Source organism: Castor canadensis, chromosome 8 (genome assembly GCF_047511655.1).
Source record: "Castor canadensis chromosome 8, mCasCan1.hap1v2, whole genome shotgun sequence".
Taxonomy (NCBI): domain Eukaryota; kingdom Metazoa; phylum Chordata; class Mammalia; order Rodentia; family Castoridae; genus Castor; species Castor canadensis.
This window is the reverse complement of record NC_133393.1, coordinates 10,598,453-10,619,125: the sequence shown is the minus strand read 5'-3', so window position 1 is coordinate 10,619,125 and position 20,673 is coordinate 10,598,453. Positions and strand designations below refer to the sequence as shown.

At 39.9% G+C, this 20,673-nt stretch overlaps 1 protein-coding gene across 1 annotated transcript in view; it reads right to left on the bottom strand.

The window, feature by feature from the left end:
- Nucleotides 1–1,682: 1,682 nt before the first annotated feature.
- Tnfrsf21 (TNF receptor superfamily member 21) overlaps nucleotides 1,683–20,673 on the bottom strand; it is a 63,278-nt gene continuing 44,287 nt past the window's right edge. Inside the window, exons 5-6 of the mRNA XM_020172393.2 lie at nucleotides 4,289–4,517; nucleotides 1,683–3,116 (exon numbers count right to left, since the gene is read on the bottom strand). Of these exons, the coding sequence (XP_020027982.2) occupies nucleotides 2,887–3,116; nucleotides 4,289–4,517 (459 nt within the window). The 3' untranslated portion in view covers nucleotides 1,683–2,886. The remainder of the gene's footprint in view (nucleotides 3,117–4,288; nucleotides 4,518–20,673) is intronic.

Genomic DNA, 20,673 nt, shown 5'->3' with positions numbered 1-20,673 from the left:
GCCTGCATGGTCATTAGATGGTGGGGCTTAGTTGGAAGAAGCGGTCACAGGGGATGAGTCTTTGAGGGTATTGCATGTCCCTGCACCCTTTCTGTCTTATTCTCTGCTTCCTGGCCACCTCGAGGCAAGCAGTTTTCCTCTACCAACACTTTCCATCATGTTTTGCCACAGGACAAAAAGCAATGGAGCCAGCAGACCATGGATTGAAACCATGAGTCAAAATAAGCCTTTCTTCCCCTAAGTTGATTTTTTGTTTGTTTGGTTTTGGCAGAACTGGGGTTTGAACTCAGGGCCTCATGCTTGCTAGGCTTGCTAGCCAGGTACTCCACCACTTGAGCCTCTCCACCCAGCTCTATTTTTGTATTGGGTTTTTTGAGGTAGGATCTTGTGAACTATCGGCTTCAGGCTGGCTTTGAACTACAATCCTCCTGATCTCTGCCTCTTAAGTAGCTAGGATTACAGGTGTGAGCCACCAGCACCCAACTGTTGGGTACTTTCAAGATAGGATCTTGCAAGCTAGCTGCCTAGGCTGCCCTCAAACCTTTATCTACCTGACTTCTGCCTCTCCAGTAGCTAGGATTATAGGCCAGGCATGAACCACCAGTGTCCAACTCTTAAGTTGACTTTGGTGCAGGTATTTTGTCACAATGACAAAAAGCTGTCCAATATACTTAACTTTATAAGCCCCTTTTCATGTGTGAAATGGGCACAATAATACTACCTATTTTATAAGGCAGTTGTGAGGGTTCAATAAAATAAAAAGCATTAGGCAAAGTATAAACCTGTAAATGTAGGCTGGGAATAAAAGCACCCACAAACTACACATAATCTCCAAACTTAACCAAAAGGTTGACTCATTCATTATGATTTCCACTCCCACATAAAATAAGTGGCTGTCCTAAAATCCTGTGAAAAACAAAAAATCTGTTACCACTGCCATCTCTGACCTGGTCTAGTTTGGTTTCTTTGGTGACAGAGTCTTCTCTTCTACCAACAAAAGGAGGGGAAACCCAGTGTGAGAACCAGTAAAACCAAACACCAAGATGCTTCTCCAGAAAGCAACTACGTGGAAGTGGATAAAACCAGAACAACCCTTAACGTTGCTGACATGGCCATAGTTCACAGGCAGGGCATCACTTCCAGTTTCTCTCTGGAAGAGGAACTTGCAGTTGCTGAGGTTCTGAGCCAGGGCTCTCAAGCTTAGGAGGACATACACTGAATAATGATACTGTATATGCCACCAACATAAGACTTCTTCCTGCCTCTCTACCACAAAAGCCCTCTGCAGTTCAGGGACAATGAGGTTTCACTGTAAATATGTACAGACCCTGCCATGACTGGCAAATTTCTCAGAGGGAAATGAATAAGAATGAACTGCTAGACCTTGACACTCTTTGTACCTCTTCACATCTATACCTCCAAGTCCTCAATTCTTAAAATAAGGACAATCAAAAACAGGAACCTAAAGTTTAACTCAAAAGACCAGGAAGTAGTTGGTAATTTTCACTAGCATCCTTCTCTATAAATCTTTCCAGACAGAATCTTTGTTAATTTATATGATTTACAGATTGGAGAGGCTGAGGATTTTAAAATACACATTCTTTTCCAATCCCAGGGTTACAACCTAAGCACAGAGTATAAGGCAAGAGTGTTGAAGATTAAACACACTCAAACAACTCAGGTAACAAACACCTAATATTTATTAATAAATTAGTACACTTGAAGGCATTTTTCTGATCATCGGTCCCTCACTTCTATCCACAAATCCCACCCATACAAAGGTAGTCCACACCACCTTTGTATTAGAATCTGGTAACTGAGTATTAGAGGGCAGGTTTATAAATGGGAGCAGAGTTGCAAATATATCAGACAAGAATTCTTATAGCTGCAGCCATTTTTAATTAAAGTGATTGAATGATGAAAGAAACCCAGCAAGGCCTTTGAGGACAGACTGGACCTACTGACCATGTGTGTATAAAAACAAAGACATCTTTTAAAGCAAAGCTGGGCAAATCCTCTATGGAAAAGGTGCTACTGGCACACATGTTGACTTTCCAAAGTGCAGCAATGTGTTTTAGAACAGCTCAGTCCGTAAAAAGATGAAGTTTAAGTTCTTTGGCAGCCCAGTTGCCAAGCCACTGAATTAGCAAGTCCTGATGGCTTAAGGATTTCATTTCTCCAGTCCAGAGCATGTTAGCATTGAGAGTAGCACAAGTAGTCAAGCACTCTAAACAGTGTCCAGGTGAAAACCATACAATCGGCAATAGTGTGGTCAAGTTTCGGCCATGAATATGAACTATACAACAAGACGTGTTAAAAAAGATAACTCAAAGTCTAACTGCATTACAGTAACTCAACATGGTCTTAAATTTGCTTAATCTTGAAGAACATTTGTGAAGGACAAAAAATAATACAAACAGTAATAATTTTTTAAAAAACAGTTAGGCGTGGCTGTTGAAAGACATGAAGACTGTTTATAGAATTCCCAAGATGCCAGTACACTTTTAAGACGTTAAGACCTCTCTGTCCAGTGTGTAGGAAAAGCCACACTGCACAGGTAAGTTGTGAATTTAAAGTGCACAGAACAATCTTGAAAATACATAAGAAGGCAAAAAAAAGGAAAAAATATGGAACTTAAAAAACTTTAGTGGTGGGTATTTTGCAACAGTTATATCTTGAAAAGACAAGACTTATAAACTAACTTCCCAGAAGGGTTTTTTAAAAAAATGAAAGGAAAAAAAAAAAAAAGAACTCAAGCACTGGCTGTGTACTCTGTTAAACACATACACACACACACCAAAAAAAAAAAAAAAAAGAAAATAAAGTCAAAACCAAAATAAAACCACCCTGCCACTAAGCTGATTTCCAAAATGCAGTATCCCCATGTCACAACAGGTCAGGAAGATGGCTATAAACAGAGTCCAGGAGAGTCTGGCTGGCTTCTTGGCTCTTGACTCCAATAATCTCAAATAGCCGGTCCAGCTTGTCCTCAGCCTGGGGAATCTCTTCAATCACCCGCAGCTCCTCAGGATTCAGAATGTGCAGCATGTCATCAAAGATTGGCTGTAGGTCACAGGGGTCCAGGCGCACCTGCCGTAACACTGTGTCCTTCTTTTCTGCAAGGAAGAGAGGAAAGGGAAGGAGATTCAGGAAAGGGACTATGTTGGTGGGTGAGGGGTTTGCTTTGAGAGTGTTGTCTACCCTCTCACCAGCTTATCCAGCCCCTAAAGTGACTATGTGGTCCTCTGGAACATTTTAAACAACACAAAAGGTTTTACTTGCATTGTACATAAGAGAGCAAATAGGATTTGCTAAGATCAGACAAGGACCTTCTTGAATGAGTCTTTAATGTGACATTTGCCTGGCTTTAAATGACTTCTAAATTCTACTGAAACTCAGAAGAATGTTGAAATACTTAAAGAAAAAAATGTAACTTTTATTTACTTTTCTCACTGTAATGTGTTAACTAAACAAAGATATACAGTGACCCACCCCTTTTGAGAGAAAAAGTACATAAATGAGAAAATATTGCTTCTTGATCACACCTTACAATTGGTGTGAGGAACTGTAACTGTGATTAAAATTACAAAACACTTTCTCTAAAATACAAGTATTATGGTCCACATAAATATAAAATAGATTAAAATAAATACATTAAGTATATAATATGAGATAATTTAAAAATGAATAAATATGAGATATATTTTAAAAACCCTTTCACTAAAATATAAATGGAATTGCCTAAAAACCAACCAAGCCAAAACCTATCATCAATATAATGAGCATTCTAATTCCCTCCCCTGCAAGTAAAAATCAAAAGTAACCAATTATTTGCTCAAAGTACCAATCTGTTATCTTTAAAACATTTGCAGTCAAGCTTAGAGAGACTCTTAGGATCAACTTTACTCACTGAAACTGTACATCTGACTCTCAAGGTAGGTTATACTTTAAATCCTTAGATTTAGCAAGCTTGGTAAATAATTTTCAAAAAGCCTATCAGACTACCTTTTATCAGACTTTCCCCGAAACAGACATTCGATAGCATCATGAGGACAAAGGGTGACACACGTCTCCACTCAAGCCCTGCCAGGAAGTCCGAGCTGCAAGGATTTTCTAGGTGTGTCCATTTTGGCCAAGAACCTAGTCTCCCTGAGGCTGGTCTCACCTTAGAGTTTAGGACAAGTCTTCCTGGACAGGTCACTCAAATGACTCAGCTACTACTAGAATGTGGAACTGGCCAGGGTGAACCCCCAGGGGCTGTTCTGGGGCAAATACCCCACGGTGGTACCTTTGGTAATAAAGGACCCGGTCCTGCTCAGTGCTGAGGAGCCACTGGAGGTGGAGTCACAGCGGAGCAGGGGCTCAGACTCGTCCACGAAGAAGCCCTTGTTCTTGTCCAGCGGGGAAGGCTCCACTGTCAAGAGAGTGGAGTTCTCAAGTTTCATGTTAGGACTGGGGATGGGACTCGGACTGAGCGGGCTAGGGCTCACTGGGAGAGCCAGTTTGTCGGTTTCCAACTGTGGAAGAGCAAAAAAAAAAAATTATTGTACACATCAAACATTATACAGGAAGAAAAAGAGATTAAACCTCCTCCCTTCAGACACGTTCTGTTGCATTTCATAGTTTTTTAATTCTCCCATTTCAATTGTGCATATTTATATTATAGCTAGGTATACACAGCTTTTAATATATATATAGTTTAATGTTTATAAAGTAAGAAACAATAGAGTGAATATATTATTTGCTTGATTTGCATTGCTCCTGATTTTCCAGCATTAAAAAGTAATGCTCTATATGATTTTGTGTTATGACAACAAAATAAGTCAGAAGTAAAGGATTATCAGTTAAAATACGTCAGTCATTAAGTAACCTTTCCTTTTGTTATTTCAGACTTTTAAAGTTCTGTTTTTTTTTCAGCTGTACACACACACTTTTAAACCCTTCAAAAGTACAGGTGAGATGTATAAGTATTAAAAATTAGGAGACCCATGACATGATGCCTTTCTGTAATCCCAGCTACCCTGGAGACTGAAGCAGAAGGATTGTGAGTTCAAGGCCTGACTACACAGCTTAGCAGACTACTCTCAAAGAAAAAAAAAAATTAGGAAGCAATTGCACCAAGCTGTTACCTCAGGAGAGTGGAAGTGGACATGGGTGTGAGGAGAAAGACCCTCAATTTAAAATATAATTTTGTACAGCTGGGGGGATCTTGGATATCATTCATTACTTCTCCTCTGTCAGGAGCTAAACTGTGTCTCTTCTCCCCCCAATGCATATGTTGACATCCTAACCCCCCAGGACCTCAGACTGTGACTAAGGGAGATAGACAGTGACTCTAAAGAGGTTATTAAGAGAAAATTCAGCCATTAGGGTGGGCCCTAATCCAATATGACTGGTGTTTTCATAAAAAGGGATTAGGACACAGTCACACACAAAGAGAAAACTCTGCGAATGTGTCATCTACAAGCCAGAACAGAGGCTTCAGAAGTCACCAACTTTGCTCTCTGACTTTAAGGCTCCAGAATAGTAAGAAAATAAACAGCTGTTTTAACCACCCAGTTTGTGGGACTTTGTGACTGCAGCCCTGGCCAATCAGTACATCCTTCCACACAGGTAGGAAACAAAATTAGAGACATTAAGTGACTTCTTCAGTAAGGGCCACAGGAAAAAAGCAGAACTCACACTAGACCCTAGGTTTCAGACTAGCTCGGGAAAAAACTGCTAATGAGAATGAGAGCAAGAGAATACCAGAGGGAACAGAGCGGGGAGGAAACAGTGAGAATAACCAGGCAAGAGCTGATGTCTCAGCCCTAAGGATGTAACACAGACCCCAAAGCCTGCTTTCTGGACTGGAGGTCAGAGAGACAATAACAAATAAGCAAGCAAACAAGATGGGCCACAGCACTCCGAGGTGAGGAATGAATGTTAGTGAGGCTCTAAGAATCAAAGTGGGCAGACTGGTTAGGATGCTCTACAGTGGCCAGGTATAGTGGGATCCTGGCTTATCCCAGGGAAGTGTAGTGGAGATGGGGAAAGTAGCAGGTGCTAACCTGCTTTGTAAGTGAAATGACGATGGTCCAGAGAAAACACTGAGCTGAGAAAGCCAGGCTGAATAAGGTCTACCTGACATCACTGCTTGGTTCTTTCATGTGACAAGATTCTTTAGAACTCTTGCAGACATGTGGGGCATCTTCTAGTTTGTGGGCTTTGCCACCATCATCACCATTTTGGTGGTACAGGGGTTTGAGCTCAGGACCTTTCACTTGATAGGCAGGCGCTCTAGCACTTGAGCCATGCCTCCAGTCCCTGTGGGCTTTATCTTTTAATTGGGTTTCCTGGCATGGACGAAAATCTGAGAACCAGGTGGCCAGACACACAGGGCAGCGTTTAGGGAGTGTTGGGCACCCTCTCCAGAACTGTTAATGAGCATTCTTTGGAATGCTTAGCACTTCACTCAGATACTTCAAGTGAAATGTTTTCATGCTCTTTAACCAAGACATAGACTCTCGTTTCAAAGCATTACAATGAAGAGTTATGTAAGGCACAAAGCAAACACAACTCCCTCTTTTATGACTTCTTAGGCCTGACAAAGTCGTGCAACAGATTGCAGATTTTGAGGACCACAGAGTACTGCACACATGTAATATTGCAGCAGCCTCATTCCCGGGAACCACCACCCACACCCTGCTTCTGCTTCCATTGCAAGCTTCAGACTTGGATAACACACATTCCTAGAAGTCCCCTCTGACCCTCAGGCAAGTTTTATGTATGTGCTTTTAAATTTCTAATTCAATGGGCCTTGACCTATGTCCCTCTCACAGGGACATTACACACAGCCCTACACAAGTGCATTACACATAGGGAAATGCTCATTGGCCATTCACAGACACACTTTTTTATGTACTTAATAGATAAGGAGCACTTGTTTCCATCATGATTCTTAGAGGCATTACCCTGCTAGATTTGGCCCATCAGTATAGTGCACTGTTCTTGCTTAAAAAAGAAACTGCCACCCACAAACACATGCCAACAGACTAAGAAGTCCCCGCCCCCAAATTGTGCCAAAAGACTCCATCAGTGGATTTTAAGCACATGATTTCCAATGTAATTTGGAAAGACAGACTGCTGAGCTGATGCTCAGGTGAATACAAAAAAGTTCCTCTGGGTAATATTAGCACCACCACCACGATGAACTCAGCAAACAAGGCTAAAGCCAGAGACCACTCTTCCTAGAAATCCACTGAGCTACTAGGTACATGAATCTCTCACTTTGTGCAACCGTAGCCAGCTGCATTCCAAATCTTTCCAAAAGGTTTTTATCATGTTCCTCAGTGGGAAGAGAATTGTTTATAGAAACTTACTTCTTTTCTCCTTTGACATAATATTTATGATATTAGGTGCAAGCTATCTAAGCTAACTTATTAGGCACTGTATTACCATGATAGCTCTTTTTTTTTCTTTTTTTATTATATTCATATGTGCATACAATGTTTGGGTCATTTCTCCCCTGTTGCCCCTGCCCCCTCCCTTACCCCTCTGCTCCCTCCCTTACCCCCCCAACCCTCGATACCAGGCAGAAACTATTTTTCCCTTATCTCTGGTTTTGTTGAAGAGAGAGTATAAGCAATAATAGGAAGGAACAAGTGTTTTTGCTGGTTCAGATAAGGATAGCTATACAGGGAGTTGACTCACATTGATTTCCTGTGTGTGTGTGTTACCTTCTAGGTTAATTCTTTTTGATCTCACCTTTTCTCTAGTTCCTGGTCCCCTTCTCCTATTGGCCTCAGTTGCTTTTAAGGTGTCTGCTTTAGTTTCTCTGAGTTGAGGGCAACAAATGTTATCTAGTTTTTTGGGTGTTTTACCTATCCTCACCCCTCCCTTGTGTGCTCTCGCTTTATCATGTGCTCAAAGTTCAATCCCCTTGTTGTGTTTGCCCTTGATCTAATGTCTGCATATGAGGGAGAACATATGATTTTTGGTTTTTTGGGACCATGATAGCTCTTATCAGAAAACCAAGTCATCAGGGTCTGTGGAATAAATTAATTGTTTTATTAATTACAGAAGTTCGTGATTTGGTATTCTGAGTTTATGGCAATAGAGAGTATCTATAGTACAATATAGATACTTAAAGAAAAGACAAATAACTGAACAAGAAAACCAGATTTCTTTAGAAGAGGGTCTTATCTTCTTTAAAAAGCTTTGGGCACAAACTTACCAAAACAGAGTGACTTAATTTATTCTATAAGCATCTTTGAGCTTTCCAAATTCTCTGTGGGGATATATTAATTTTATAATTAGAAAAACAGTATGTGTTACTTTTAAAGGCATTTACCACTGATAAGTATATTTTCCTTCTGCTAATTTGGAAATGTTGTGGCAGCAGAAACTTGTATTTATACTGGTAGCCAAGAAACAGGATCACTGGGAGGGTATCTCCAAGGCTGAGCTGCTCTCTACACTTTAAATTTTCCTGGACACAAAAGTGTTAAGGCCAGGCATGGCAGTTCACACCTATAATTCCAGCTACACAGGAGGCACAGGTAGGACAACTGCTGTCTGAGGCCAGCCCTGGATAAAAACACAAGACCCTATCTAAAAAATAACTAAAGCAAAAAAGAGCTGGAGGTGTGGCTCTACTGGTAAAGCACCTGCATAGCAAGCTTGAGCCCCTGAGTTCAAACTCCAGTCCTGCCAAAAAAAAAAAAAGTATTCATATATCTCCCAACATATTGAGACTTGAAAGGTCTCAGGGAAAACATGCATCCACCAAATATTTGAAGAGCACTTGAAAACTATAGTTCTTTTTGCACTGAAGCCATGGAGTACTCATGCTAACTTGGAAAACTCACTTGAGAAATGAGGTAGAGGCAATGAGATAAACCAAAAGGGGAGGAAAAGAGTGAGGATAGTACAGAGAGAGCTTTCCAGGCAGTCAGCACTTCAAGAGCATGTAGTCTTCCTGATTAGTTTTCATACAGGTACACTTAGTCCTTTCAGATGCTCTTTAGTCCAAACTCAGAGGGGAAGGAAGATAAATGATTCCCCTTACCCAGCAGCTGAGTCATACCTATAGCTCCTTGGTGTCCTAGTTTCCTTGCTGAGTGTCATGAACACTGAGTACAAGAAATTATCCAAAATGGGTTAGGTAAACACAGGACTCCTTGAAATCTGGGGGTTGGAACATCTCTGGACTGTAGCAGTGCTTATGAGAACAACCATTTAACCTGTATTTCAGTTGTACTGGAATAAGCCATGGCCGCCATCTTCTTTTCCCATTTCTAGCTGTGTCTGTGCCTACCATTCCAACCCTAGCCAGAGTTCTCAAACTGAATCACAACTGGAAACTGAAGCTCAAAAACATTTCTGTGCTTCTAACATCAAATTGAAAAATCACTTCCCTGTTGATCGGCCTGATATAATACACTTGGCAGGGTGCAGTGTCTCCCAAGCTCCTGGGGGTGACAAAGCCATGACTAGTAGAAGAAAATTATTTCAACCCATATATGAAACAAGATTTTGAGGTGGCTACTTTTTTTCTCCTCTATGATTTGGCAGCATTCCTGAGCATATTCTGTGACAAGAATGGGCCAGGACTCCAGCCTCAGTAGGGATCTTTTCAGCATATGTTTCCTGTTCCTCACAATTAAATCCTAAAAAATTAAAGTCATGGAAATCCCAGAAAATCACTTCAAGGGAAGAAAGGAGACACACCATTTAGCTAGCTGTGTGATCTTCGAAAAAACCCACTTCCCTCATTAGACCTGCTTCCTCATTTCTAAACTAAAAAGGTTAGACTAGGTCATCTCTAAATTCCTTCCATTCAAATTATGTCTTACTGATTACTTGTCTTACTACAGCCATTTCATTCTGCTTAACCCTCCCTCCCTACCCAAATCCCTCTCTCGTTCCCAAGTTACCCCCAACTGGTTCACTCAACTAAGGTTTACCACTGAGTTATTTTCAATTATTTACCCAATTACAATGTCCCTGTGGTTGCACAATCTGTTTTCATATAACTAAATTAACAACTTTGATGCATCAGTGACCCCCTGAAATGAAGCATTAATTACCCAGCCTGGATGCTCCTTGCCAGCCTGCTAAATGGTTCAATTTAACCCCTTGGCTCCTGGCACTACCCAAATGGATACCACCCTATCCCATGTAGCCAAATTTGCCCAATAGTCTTCCAAAGAAAGCTCTAACGAAAATCAAAAGCCCCCCTTTCGACCTAACTTTCCCTCTAGATCTCACTTAAACTCAGAAGAAAGGAAACGTATTATATATCACACTTGGTAAAATCTCTGTCACTTTAATATGATTTTTAACAGCCTGTTTGCTAAATCCAATTGAAACTAATTGCTATTCCATATGAGTTGACCAGCTTGTTACTCAAATCCAGTAAACAAAAAGGAACTAAGAAATAAGCCATTACCAATACTGTGCTAGATGATTCAGCATAAAATATCTGTAATCTGTTTGCTGCTGAGATTTTATCTCCATTTATAGTTGAAGAAACTGAGGCTCTAGAAGGTTTAAGTAACTCGCCCAAGGTCACAGAGCCAGGATTCAAGACCAGCTCTGTCTAGTTTGAAAGCTATCCCCTTTGCTGAGCTATGTTACTTCCCCGTCTGGACTCCAAAGCATTTGGGAACGTTGGCAAACTCTGTAAACTCATTATAAGCAATCGTATGACCACCAGGAGTTGCCCTGGCTCTTTGACCAGAGGGAAGGAAGCGTCCAGAAGCAGAAACTGCAAGAGCTTGCTGGATGACAGCCCTGAGATAAATATGAAATACTCTGTAAATACCAGACACTTCAACTAAGGCCAATATTTTTGTTATTTCAAAATATTTCAGATCCTAACAGACCAGTGACCAGTTAAAAAAAACAAGCAAATTCAATTTCCACTAAAGGTTTATCTCGAAGGAATTATAATCACAAATAGACATAAAAACTATAACTATTTCAGGATTATGATATTATCTCAAGCTTGTTTCCCCTGCTGTCTCAGCTGTTCATGTAATCAAGATCAAATTAGATTTCAGACCATCCACAGGTCTATGCAGAAACTCCAGATTGGGCTCTGAAATAAAAGCATTATTCCCCTTGTCATATTATTTCTCTTTAAAAAGAAATTTAGAAGTATTGCTTAACATCTAAACCTATTGGTCCCTACGTTAGTGAAGAGAAACTCAGATCACAATAATGCTATGTTACAAATCTATGTGGTTCCAGGATATCAGATATAATTAAGGAATCAGATGGGGAGGGTTAGCAGCCTGATCACAAAAAAATTTATCTGAATCTATTCAATTCCTAAATTCAGAATACTTGCAACACATCTCTCTTAAAAACAATATAACAAATTGTCTTCACCAAAAAGAACGGTGGTGTGGGGGAAGGTATATTTCCCTAATATCCCACATGATCAGACAATGACTTCTAAATTATTCTTGAGTGTGAATTTTTGCTAGGCCCAAGAACAACACAAATTTACTCAGCAAAATCTTTTGCAAACAAAAAGAAAAATCTTAAGAGGGAATTGGGATTCCTAAACCTTTCAAAGAAGGATTACCGGTTATAAGAAATTTGGGAAAGTCTTAGAAAAGGGAATAAGGATTGGCAATATACACACACATAGGTAGAGCAATCATCAGAATGACACTACAGTAGGCTTATGAGGTCTTGTTGCACTGTGCTTTCAATTTTTCTTGGTTTTGTAAGTTCTGTTTCTAAAAGTTATGACAAAATTAAGTAGGGCAAAAAGTCAAAAAATGACAAAAAAATTCCCAAACTTTTCCTAAGCTTCTATTTGTTTAGCCAGTCTCATTTTCCTTTCCTTTATTTTGTTCTCTTGCCTAACCCAGACCTCAGGAGACAGATGCAAGGAGGTGCTTCCATTGCATAAGGAAGTGCTAACACAGAAATCTAAATTGCCAATTAACAGGTTGACTTTTCCCTGGTGTCACTGAAGGTCATGGATGGAAGCAGGAACAGGAACATACCAACTTGCTCTGCTCAGCTTCCCAGGAAACCCCAGCCAGACCACAGAAGAAGCACAGATGAGTAAACACTGAGCTGGAAAGTCAATGTAGTAAATGAACTCACCCACTATGAGGAGAATCTCAGCTTTAACCTGGCTGACAAATGCCAAAACCACTGGGGAATTATTTTAAACGACACCTCCCACCCAGCCTCGATCAGTTCAGGCACAGAATAATGAAAGGATTTTGTTCCAATGCAACCTTACTTAAGATTGTGCACTTAAAAGTTAGCCCAACATACCTGGCCATGGTGTTTCTACCTTAAACCCAAGTCAGCTATTTAACATTGTGAATACCTGTCAGCCATGAATTCTGAACATTTCTGAGTTAATTTCAAAACTGAACCCCAAAGGCTATGTATATTTTTAAGTCAAAGTATTGATAGTCATTCCTTGCTCTGAGCAAGAAAACTATTCTTTTCCTGGATGCACAGGGGAGAAGCTACAGGAAGCCACAAAGCTGCCCAAGCTGGTAAGAACCAGCTGACTCCAGAGGGATGGAAAAGGGAGTGCCAGGACCCCGCCCAGCTGCTGGCGTGTGTGTCTGCAAGCTGTCTAGGCCGTTGACATCAACCATAAGGCTATTGCAGCCCTGAGCTGACTCACTGACTAACTTTCGCAAAAAAAAAAAAAAAAAAAAAAGGAAGTGAGGGTAGTAAGTAGGCTTTCTTGGAGCTGGAGCCCACTCACTCATCTTAGAATATATTGCCAAGCTCAATTCCATGAAAATATCAGAAGCACATGCTCTGTTGGAAATTAGAGGTTTCCCTAAACTTCACTCAATAAGATCTATTTGGAAGTCTTTTCCCAAAAAAGAGCCTTTGGATAATTCTAACCATGAAAATAAGTAGCACAAACCTAATTAAACTTACCTGAAAACCTGGAGGAGAGAAAGTAATTTTATAGGAAGCAAGACCTTGAGGTAGAAGGCTCAATTTCATCTTTGTTACTCAGGTTTTTTTGACCTTGACAACTTTGATTAAATTAGTATTGTTTAATATGTCCATTAATTGGGTTTATGCTATTAGAGTTAGAATATTTATGGTACACAATTCCAAAGATATCTCTGCTTTATAGATCTCAGTCACTCAGGTCTCCTCCCTGGTGGTAACTGGTGTTACCAATTCCCTGTGTACACATCCAGAGATAGTCTATATTTATAGAGTACCAATAAATAAGAACATATTCTCTACCCTACCCCATCTCTACAAAACAACTCTTGAGGTCAGTAGATAAACAGCTGACTCATCCTTTTTGATAAGTGCATACTGTTCCACTGTACCGATGTTCTACACTTACGTGACCTATTGTCTAGTGTCTGTGTGGCTTCCACTCTTCTGCCAATACAAATAATACCATGAGGGACACTAGTGCTTGCATCACTGTGAATGTATATGAGATGTATGACATATTCTTAAAAGGGGAATCATAGGTCAGTAAGGGTACTTTTACAGATACTGATATTATACAGATGTCCCTGGAGAGCATCTGCTTAACTTAAATACCCATTAGCAAAGAAAACCTCTTTCCTTAGTCCTTCACAACACAAGAATGTTATACCTTTTCCTCTTTGACAGTTAGAAAGGTTAAAATCTGCGTATGTTTAAAAGTCTTTAGCATTTCCTTTTCTGGGAATTGTCCTGTTTACAACACTGCTCATTTTTCTCTTAATTACTTTATAAAAATTCTTTATCAGGCAGTTAACCCTATGTGCAAGCAATTTCCTCTGGCTACTGTTTGCTGCCTTGTAGATTTATTGTTTGGGGTTTTTTTGATGTTGTTACTGTGTTTTGTTTTACAGTGCTGGGGATCAAATCCAAGGCCTCACACATCCTAGGCAAGTTATCTCCACTAAGCTGCAGCCTCAGCCCTAGATTTATTCTTAAGTAGTTGAATCTGTTTTGTATGGCCTCTATGTTTTATATCATTCTCAGTCTTATCTACTGTTGTGATTATAAAAAAAACAAAACAAAACAAAAAAAACTCCACCATGCTTTTTGGTGATATGTTATTTTAATTGTTGGCCATTGTGACACTACAGAAATCAGGAGTGACATTTGTCTTTCCCTCAAAGAAACAGTGAGGAGTAAAGCCATTAAAAAGTTGAAATTAACTAGTATACAATAAAACCTACTGTTAACCTGTTGCAATCCTCTTCAGCAAGGTTACACACGACTGACACTGGGTTAAACTGATCAAGGGACAGCCTCACAACATAGGGGGAGAAGCGAGGCCAAGATGGAGGCTAAGAAGCTTATCTTGGTTTGGCTCTTAAAAAAAATGAAAATATGTTCTCCAGCCCTGGTAATTGATGAAGAAAACAAGCTTTTCTCACAGTATTGATCTGATTTCCTCCCAATGCACTCCTTGAGGAGCAAGTAAGGGTGTGGATTAAAGGGATAATAAGAAATCTCATCAGTTAATAGACATTTATGAATGTTGAGACACTGTCTCAAAAAAAAAAAAAAAGAAAGAGCCCACTTCAATCTCTTATAAGCCAGTTTTACAGACTATATTCTAAAATTTGGCTCACATATCTATCCCTCCTACAAAAATATCAGCATCTTGAGGGATGATCCTCTGTTTTAGTGTTTTGCTTCTTTCTGTTTAGTATGTCAGTGCCTGATACAGAGTTCAATATATAATAGGTGCTGTGTTCATGTTTGCTAATGAGGTTGCCTGTGTTAGATCACCTCATTGTTGTTGTTATTTAAAAAAAAGCAAAAAGATGTGTGTTAAGAAGCCAGGCACCAGAGGCTCACACGTGTAATCCTAGCTACTTGTGAAGTTGAGATCAGGAAAATCATGGCTCAAGGCCAGCCCAGGAGAATAGCTCACAAAACCCAATCTCCAAAATAACCAGAGCAAAACGGACTGAAGGCGTGGCTCAAGCAATAGACCACCTGTACAAGCATGAGGACTTGAGTTCAAATTACAGAGCAACTGCCACCAAAAAAAGATATGTGTTAGGAGAAAGACTACACTGATATTTTTTTTAAAAACCCAAGAATCTAATTGATTCCTAGACTTTTCTTATGACTTGTATACACATCAAATTCAATTTCTACATTTTGTTAGTTATATGGTACATATTTTTCACATTTTAACATCTCTGAAGTAGGGTTATATCTTGCAACTATTATTGGCAGTATTTTTATTTATTTTCTTAATAGTACACATAAGAAGGTTACATCCTATAAATGACATAGTAGCCAATGAAAAATAGTAACATATGGCTTGCTAGATAAGCACAGATGTAAAACACCCAAACAGGGGACCTAGGATGCAATAAATACTCAGCATCCCTTAATGTGCACTTCACTTTCTCCTTAATGTGCATTTACAAGTGCATTTGCTCCAACACAGAAAACAGTCACTATGATTTAATAAGCCCCCTACTCTATGTCAAGTGCAGGATTGGGTACTTATCCCCATTCTCTCTGATTCTCATGAGGTTCTTACAAGGCAGCTACAAAGAAATTGAGGCTTGGAGACATGATTGGACTTGTCCAAGGTCATACAGTTAAGTGGCAAAAGCAAGACGTAAACTCAATCCAGGAGGATGAAATCAAATTCTTTGCTTTCTCAGTCTTGTCTATTAGTTTCTGAAAATTCAATGTTTGAACTCCAGCACTTGACATGAAATGGGACTTTAAAGCCTCATTCCTATACTTTCAGTATTACAGAACACTTAAACATTTCTGAAAAGTTTGCTACTGAGCAGAGTGAAACAATGATGTAAGTAAAATAGACACTGCAAAGTCAAAGGTTTGAGAAGCCCTTAGTGTGAAAAGGCAGGTGAGTGAGGCTGCCCACATAGAAACAAATAGTTAATTCTCAGGGAAGGAGACCAAAACAGTCTTGAAAGAAACTGGTCTTGTCCTAAAAAATGACTTTCAAATGAAGCAATATGCATCTGCTCTGGTCTCTGTACTTTTTGGTGAGTCAAGTATGACCTTCTTCTGCTGCTCCCTTATCATTCCTCACACACACTTGTTGTAACAGTTCCTCATCCCACTGAATTTAGTTATTGGCACATGTGTCTCCATCTCTGCAAGTGAGTTGTTGAAAATCTGGGACCATCTTTCTCCTTTACCTAGCACCAAGTACATGACTGGTACATGGCAAGACATTGTTGACTAACTGAAGGAAACTTTGGAATATGGGAATAGGCAGAATAGGCAGAATAGCCTGAACTCCAAATCTACAGGCTATTCATAGACATCACTCTTTGTGCACAGTGACAACCTTAAACACAGTTTCATGAAATGTACCTAAGCCTGTGTGTGTATCAGAAATCCCTCTATATCATGTCCTCTTCTCATTATCCAGAAGCTCCCCAGAACACACAGTCATACCCCATGATTAATAACAAGTCCTTGAATGACCCTGTATGCTGCAGTGACACAGCAGAGAGCAAGGTACATTCAAGTTTAGCTAACATCTTAGGCCTTACATCTTTAAGTCTCAGAACAATAATCTCTATTTTCTAAGAGATGACCACCTGGAACATTAAAAACAAAGAGTCATCTGAATAGTCAAAAAAGCCAACAGTTAAATATACAGCTGGTATTTGCCTCAACTCACCCTTGCTACACTATATTTCTGAAAATAGCTGGGCTCAGTCAGACCCACAGATAAGGACAGCTGCATCCTGCAGCTGGTAAGCAAAAAATCAGGAACTGTTGTCCCCTCTGCAGCCGAAGCAGAGCACTGTTCTCACCAAAACAGAAGGCCCAGTACTTCTCTAGCTGTTGGGATTCCCCTGGTTGATAATACAGAGCAAAGTTATCCAGTCTCCAATACAAAGGCTACTATAGTAGAAAGAGGAGACAGAGAGAGAACACATATTCAAGTGCTCTGTTCCTGAGACATAGATCTCCTATGTGGTTCTGGAAAGGACTAAGATTCCTTAAGAACAAAGAATTATTCTACTACACACAAATCAACAACAACAAAAACATTAGCTGTGGGTCCACTAAGTTGCTAAATTATAGTATAGTTTTAATCTATCTAATCTGATGGAAAGAGGGCTAGCAAATACAGCATTGTGCTCAACTCCCCTGCCATTCAACTTGTGAATTTCTAGTCAAAGCAGACAACTCAAGTCACACTTGACATTTTTAAATTATAGTGGTTGTTTTTAATACTATCTTCTCTTCCCCACCCCCCACCCGCAGTACTGAAGATTGAACCCAGGGCCTCACACATACAAGGCAAGAGCTCTACCACTTTATCTAAGCCCCCAGCCATCGGTCTTTACTGAGACAGGGTCTTGCTGCTACTTTTGCCAGACTGGCCTCAACCTACCAATCCTCCTTCCTCTATCACACCCAGCCTCTTACTACTTTTTAAGTGTACAAAAATTCCTTTTTCATCCCCTTCCCAAAATGAAACAAAAGTGCCCTGGAATTCAAACCACAACTGCTTAGAAGTAGCCATGAAGCATCACTTTTTCAGCTCACTTTGTACATCCCACACTCTAAGGAGTCATTACCACAGTTAATTCTGATAACCATTCCACAGAGTGTGAAGGGCATGTCCTTAAATTCTCCTTTAAATGGAAAAATCTCAAAGAAATTGCTTGCTCAGGGTTTCCTATGGAGAAGAAACAAGACCTTTCCCCTTACGGCCAATCCAAGGAAAAGAGTTGGTAGAGTATGAAGACAAAAAGACTGCACTGGTTAATCCTATCTGCATTTGCAAATAAAATGGGGTAGGGAGAGAGGTGAATTCAGTTGGGCAATATTGTTTCCATTTTCTTGACAGCCACCTGGAAAGCAGAACATTATCTTCACACACATCTTTGTTTCCTTGCTGGAGAACACATTCCAGCCCGCCTAAGAACACTTGCTCAGGCAGGAAGGAATAAATATTTACAATTAGCTGGGGTTTCCGGTCCTGAGGCACTGAATCCAGGCAGCAACCGTCCACCTCACAGTCTGCTTCCAGCAGTCTTGGAACTGGGAGAACCTCCCCACCCCAAATTAAGTGACCCTCAGTGTTCGGGATTTAAAAGGTCCATTATGCGTGTGCTAGTTAGGAACATTCCTCCATCTCTCTTGCCTCTAGAGCCGGGCAATCATTGCAACTAATAATAAATATGGGGGAGAAGGGGCTGGCAAAGTGGCTCAAGTGGTAGAGCACCTGCCTAGCAAGCAGAAAGCCCTGAGTTCAAGCCCTAATATAGCCCAAAAGAGTCTGGGAGCACTGGGAGTGCTAACTGTGGGTCACAGGACCTTCATTCACAAAGCAAGACACAGCCCAAGCACTCATGTTGTTCCTGGTTTGTCATGAAGAAACTGAGGCAGAGAGGTCACGTGATTTACCCAGGCCTCCAAAGTGATTAGACCCTGGCACACATCTCCACACTCCTGTCCAACTGGAACCTTCATGGCTGGTTTGCTGGACAGCTGGTACATCCCTCCTCCCGACCTCCTGGATTTACCCCCTTAGATTACATAAATTGTGTACATTTCTTCTATTTAACTGTGAGCTTCCTCGATGGCACTGACTTTGTCTTGCTCACCTTTGTGCTACACAATGTGCCTGGCATAATACTATGCACATACTTTGTTACATAACATAGATTTAAAAATCTATCACATCACCTCCTTTGCTGTTCAGCAGGGGAAACTTAAACCCAAGCATTAAAAGACTGAGAGAAAATGAGTGGCAGGCTAAATTTCATGTCCTATTATCCTTCAAAATCTACAGTAAACTAATGCAATTTATTTGTTCAGTTAGTGGGCATTTTCCATACAAAGAGAAACAGAGTTTATTGTTGGACACCTACACTGACAAACATTCTTTAGGAAAAACAAAAGAAAGAAAAGATCCTAGGTAGAAGCTGAAGCTGCAGGTAGATATGAAAGACTACAGAAAAGATGATACGCAGATAAACCTGCATTAATGCTATCCGGGGAGACCACAGTAATCATGCCTTAGTGGGGGCAGGGGTGATAAATGGGTAGCATTAAACTCCCTACCCAACAAAAAAAGCAAAAAAAAAAGTGTCTTCTAATGCTGTTATATTATCTGAAATAATGGCAAAAAAACCCACATCATATTTTGGAACATAAGTAAGCATGGTATAACCACTAGGGCATTCATTAAAAGTAAAGTAAAAAATGTGTAACTAATGAGAAAACATGGAATAACAAACAGTACTTGGTTAATCAAAAAGAGACTTCATCCAAAAGAAAGTAGCAACAGAAAAAGAGAGATTAAAAACAGACAGGACAAGAAAAAACAAATTATAAGATGGTACTTTTAAACCCAAATATAATGACATTAAAATACAAACACACTGAAGTTCTCTAAGTGACAAAAACTGTCATATTTGCTCATTATGAGACAATCCTTAAAGACACACATGTACAAATCAAAGCAAAAGGGTGCAAAAAGAGAAAACATACATGTTTTTTAATAGCTTTGGCAAAATCCCAAAAACTTCTCAGTATCATCCCATTACTGTAATGCCTCTTCGAAATGCTTATGCCCTGGAAGAAAGGATAATGAGTCTGGAAGGCTGGGTTCAGTTTAAAAGTTGACCTTGAAAGAAGAGAGTGCCTGAAAAATACACCTCATTCCTCAGATGAAGAAAATGGAAGCCTTAGGATGCATTTAATTTTAAAAGGCCTCGTTGACCACCATGGCTAGTAATGGACCAGCTATTCTGGACAGAGTTTACCTAAAAGCCACACCAGGGTTAAATCCTTTGAATAGGAATATAACATAGGTGTTCTCAGACTTATGAACAGGGGGGGAAAAAAAATTAACCATTAAAAAAATTGCCATTTTTATACATTAAGAGTCCATTAACTCCTAAGAAAAGTCTCAAATCCCAGCACCACCACAATACAGAGTGATACCTGATATGCAGTGCAAGTCCACATAAGATGGGAATAGTAAGTCTTAATTATGCCCCCTGCCTTCTGAGTCCCTTGTTTGACTCGACAAATCTCAGATATAAACTATGGACAGACTATGACGTTCATAAGAACTAGCAACCACAAATCCATGCTTATTGGTTATTAAAGTAAGAACAGGATCCAGAAGGTTGCTAGACAATGATGTACATTATTAAAACACGGAACAAGAAGCTTAGCACTGCCTTCTTGTCATCCATCATTAACACACAGGCTACAGGGGAATCAAACAGAATGCTAAAAGATGCTTGGTTAAACACCACTGTTACTCAAAACCTGAATAACAAAAACTAGATGTGATAAGAATCTTTTTGCAGTATAGAGGAGATAAGAGGAAGAAGAGAATTAACACGCACAAGACTTTGGCATTTGGGAAGGTGTTTTGTTTTCTTATTCATTTCTTATGATTTTCATCTTATGAATCACTTTACCTGATACACATCTCCTACTCTTCTTCTTCCATGGGCCCACCCAGACTTGGGTCAACCAAATCCTCATACTGATATTGCATCAATCACGTTACCTTTCTTGTAGGCATAATCAAGAAGTTCTAGTGACTTATTTTCAAGTATCTAAGTCCTTCTTCAAGTCTGCTGCTGTCTTACCAGTCCTTCCCTTAAAGCCAGCACTCCAAGCTCAATAACGCTTAGCTTCTGGACTCCCATTCTTTGTTTTTTTGGCAGTGCTTGGGATTGAACC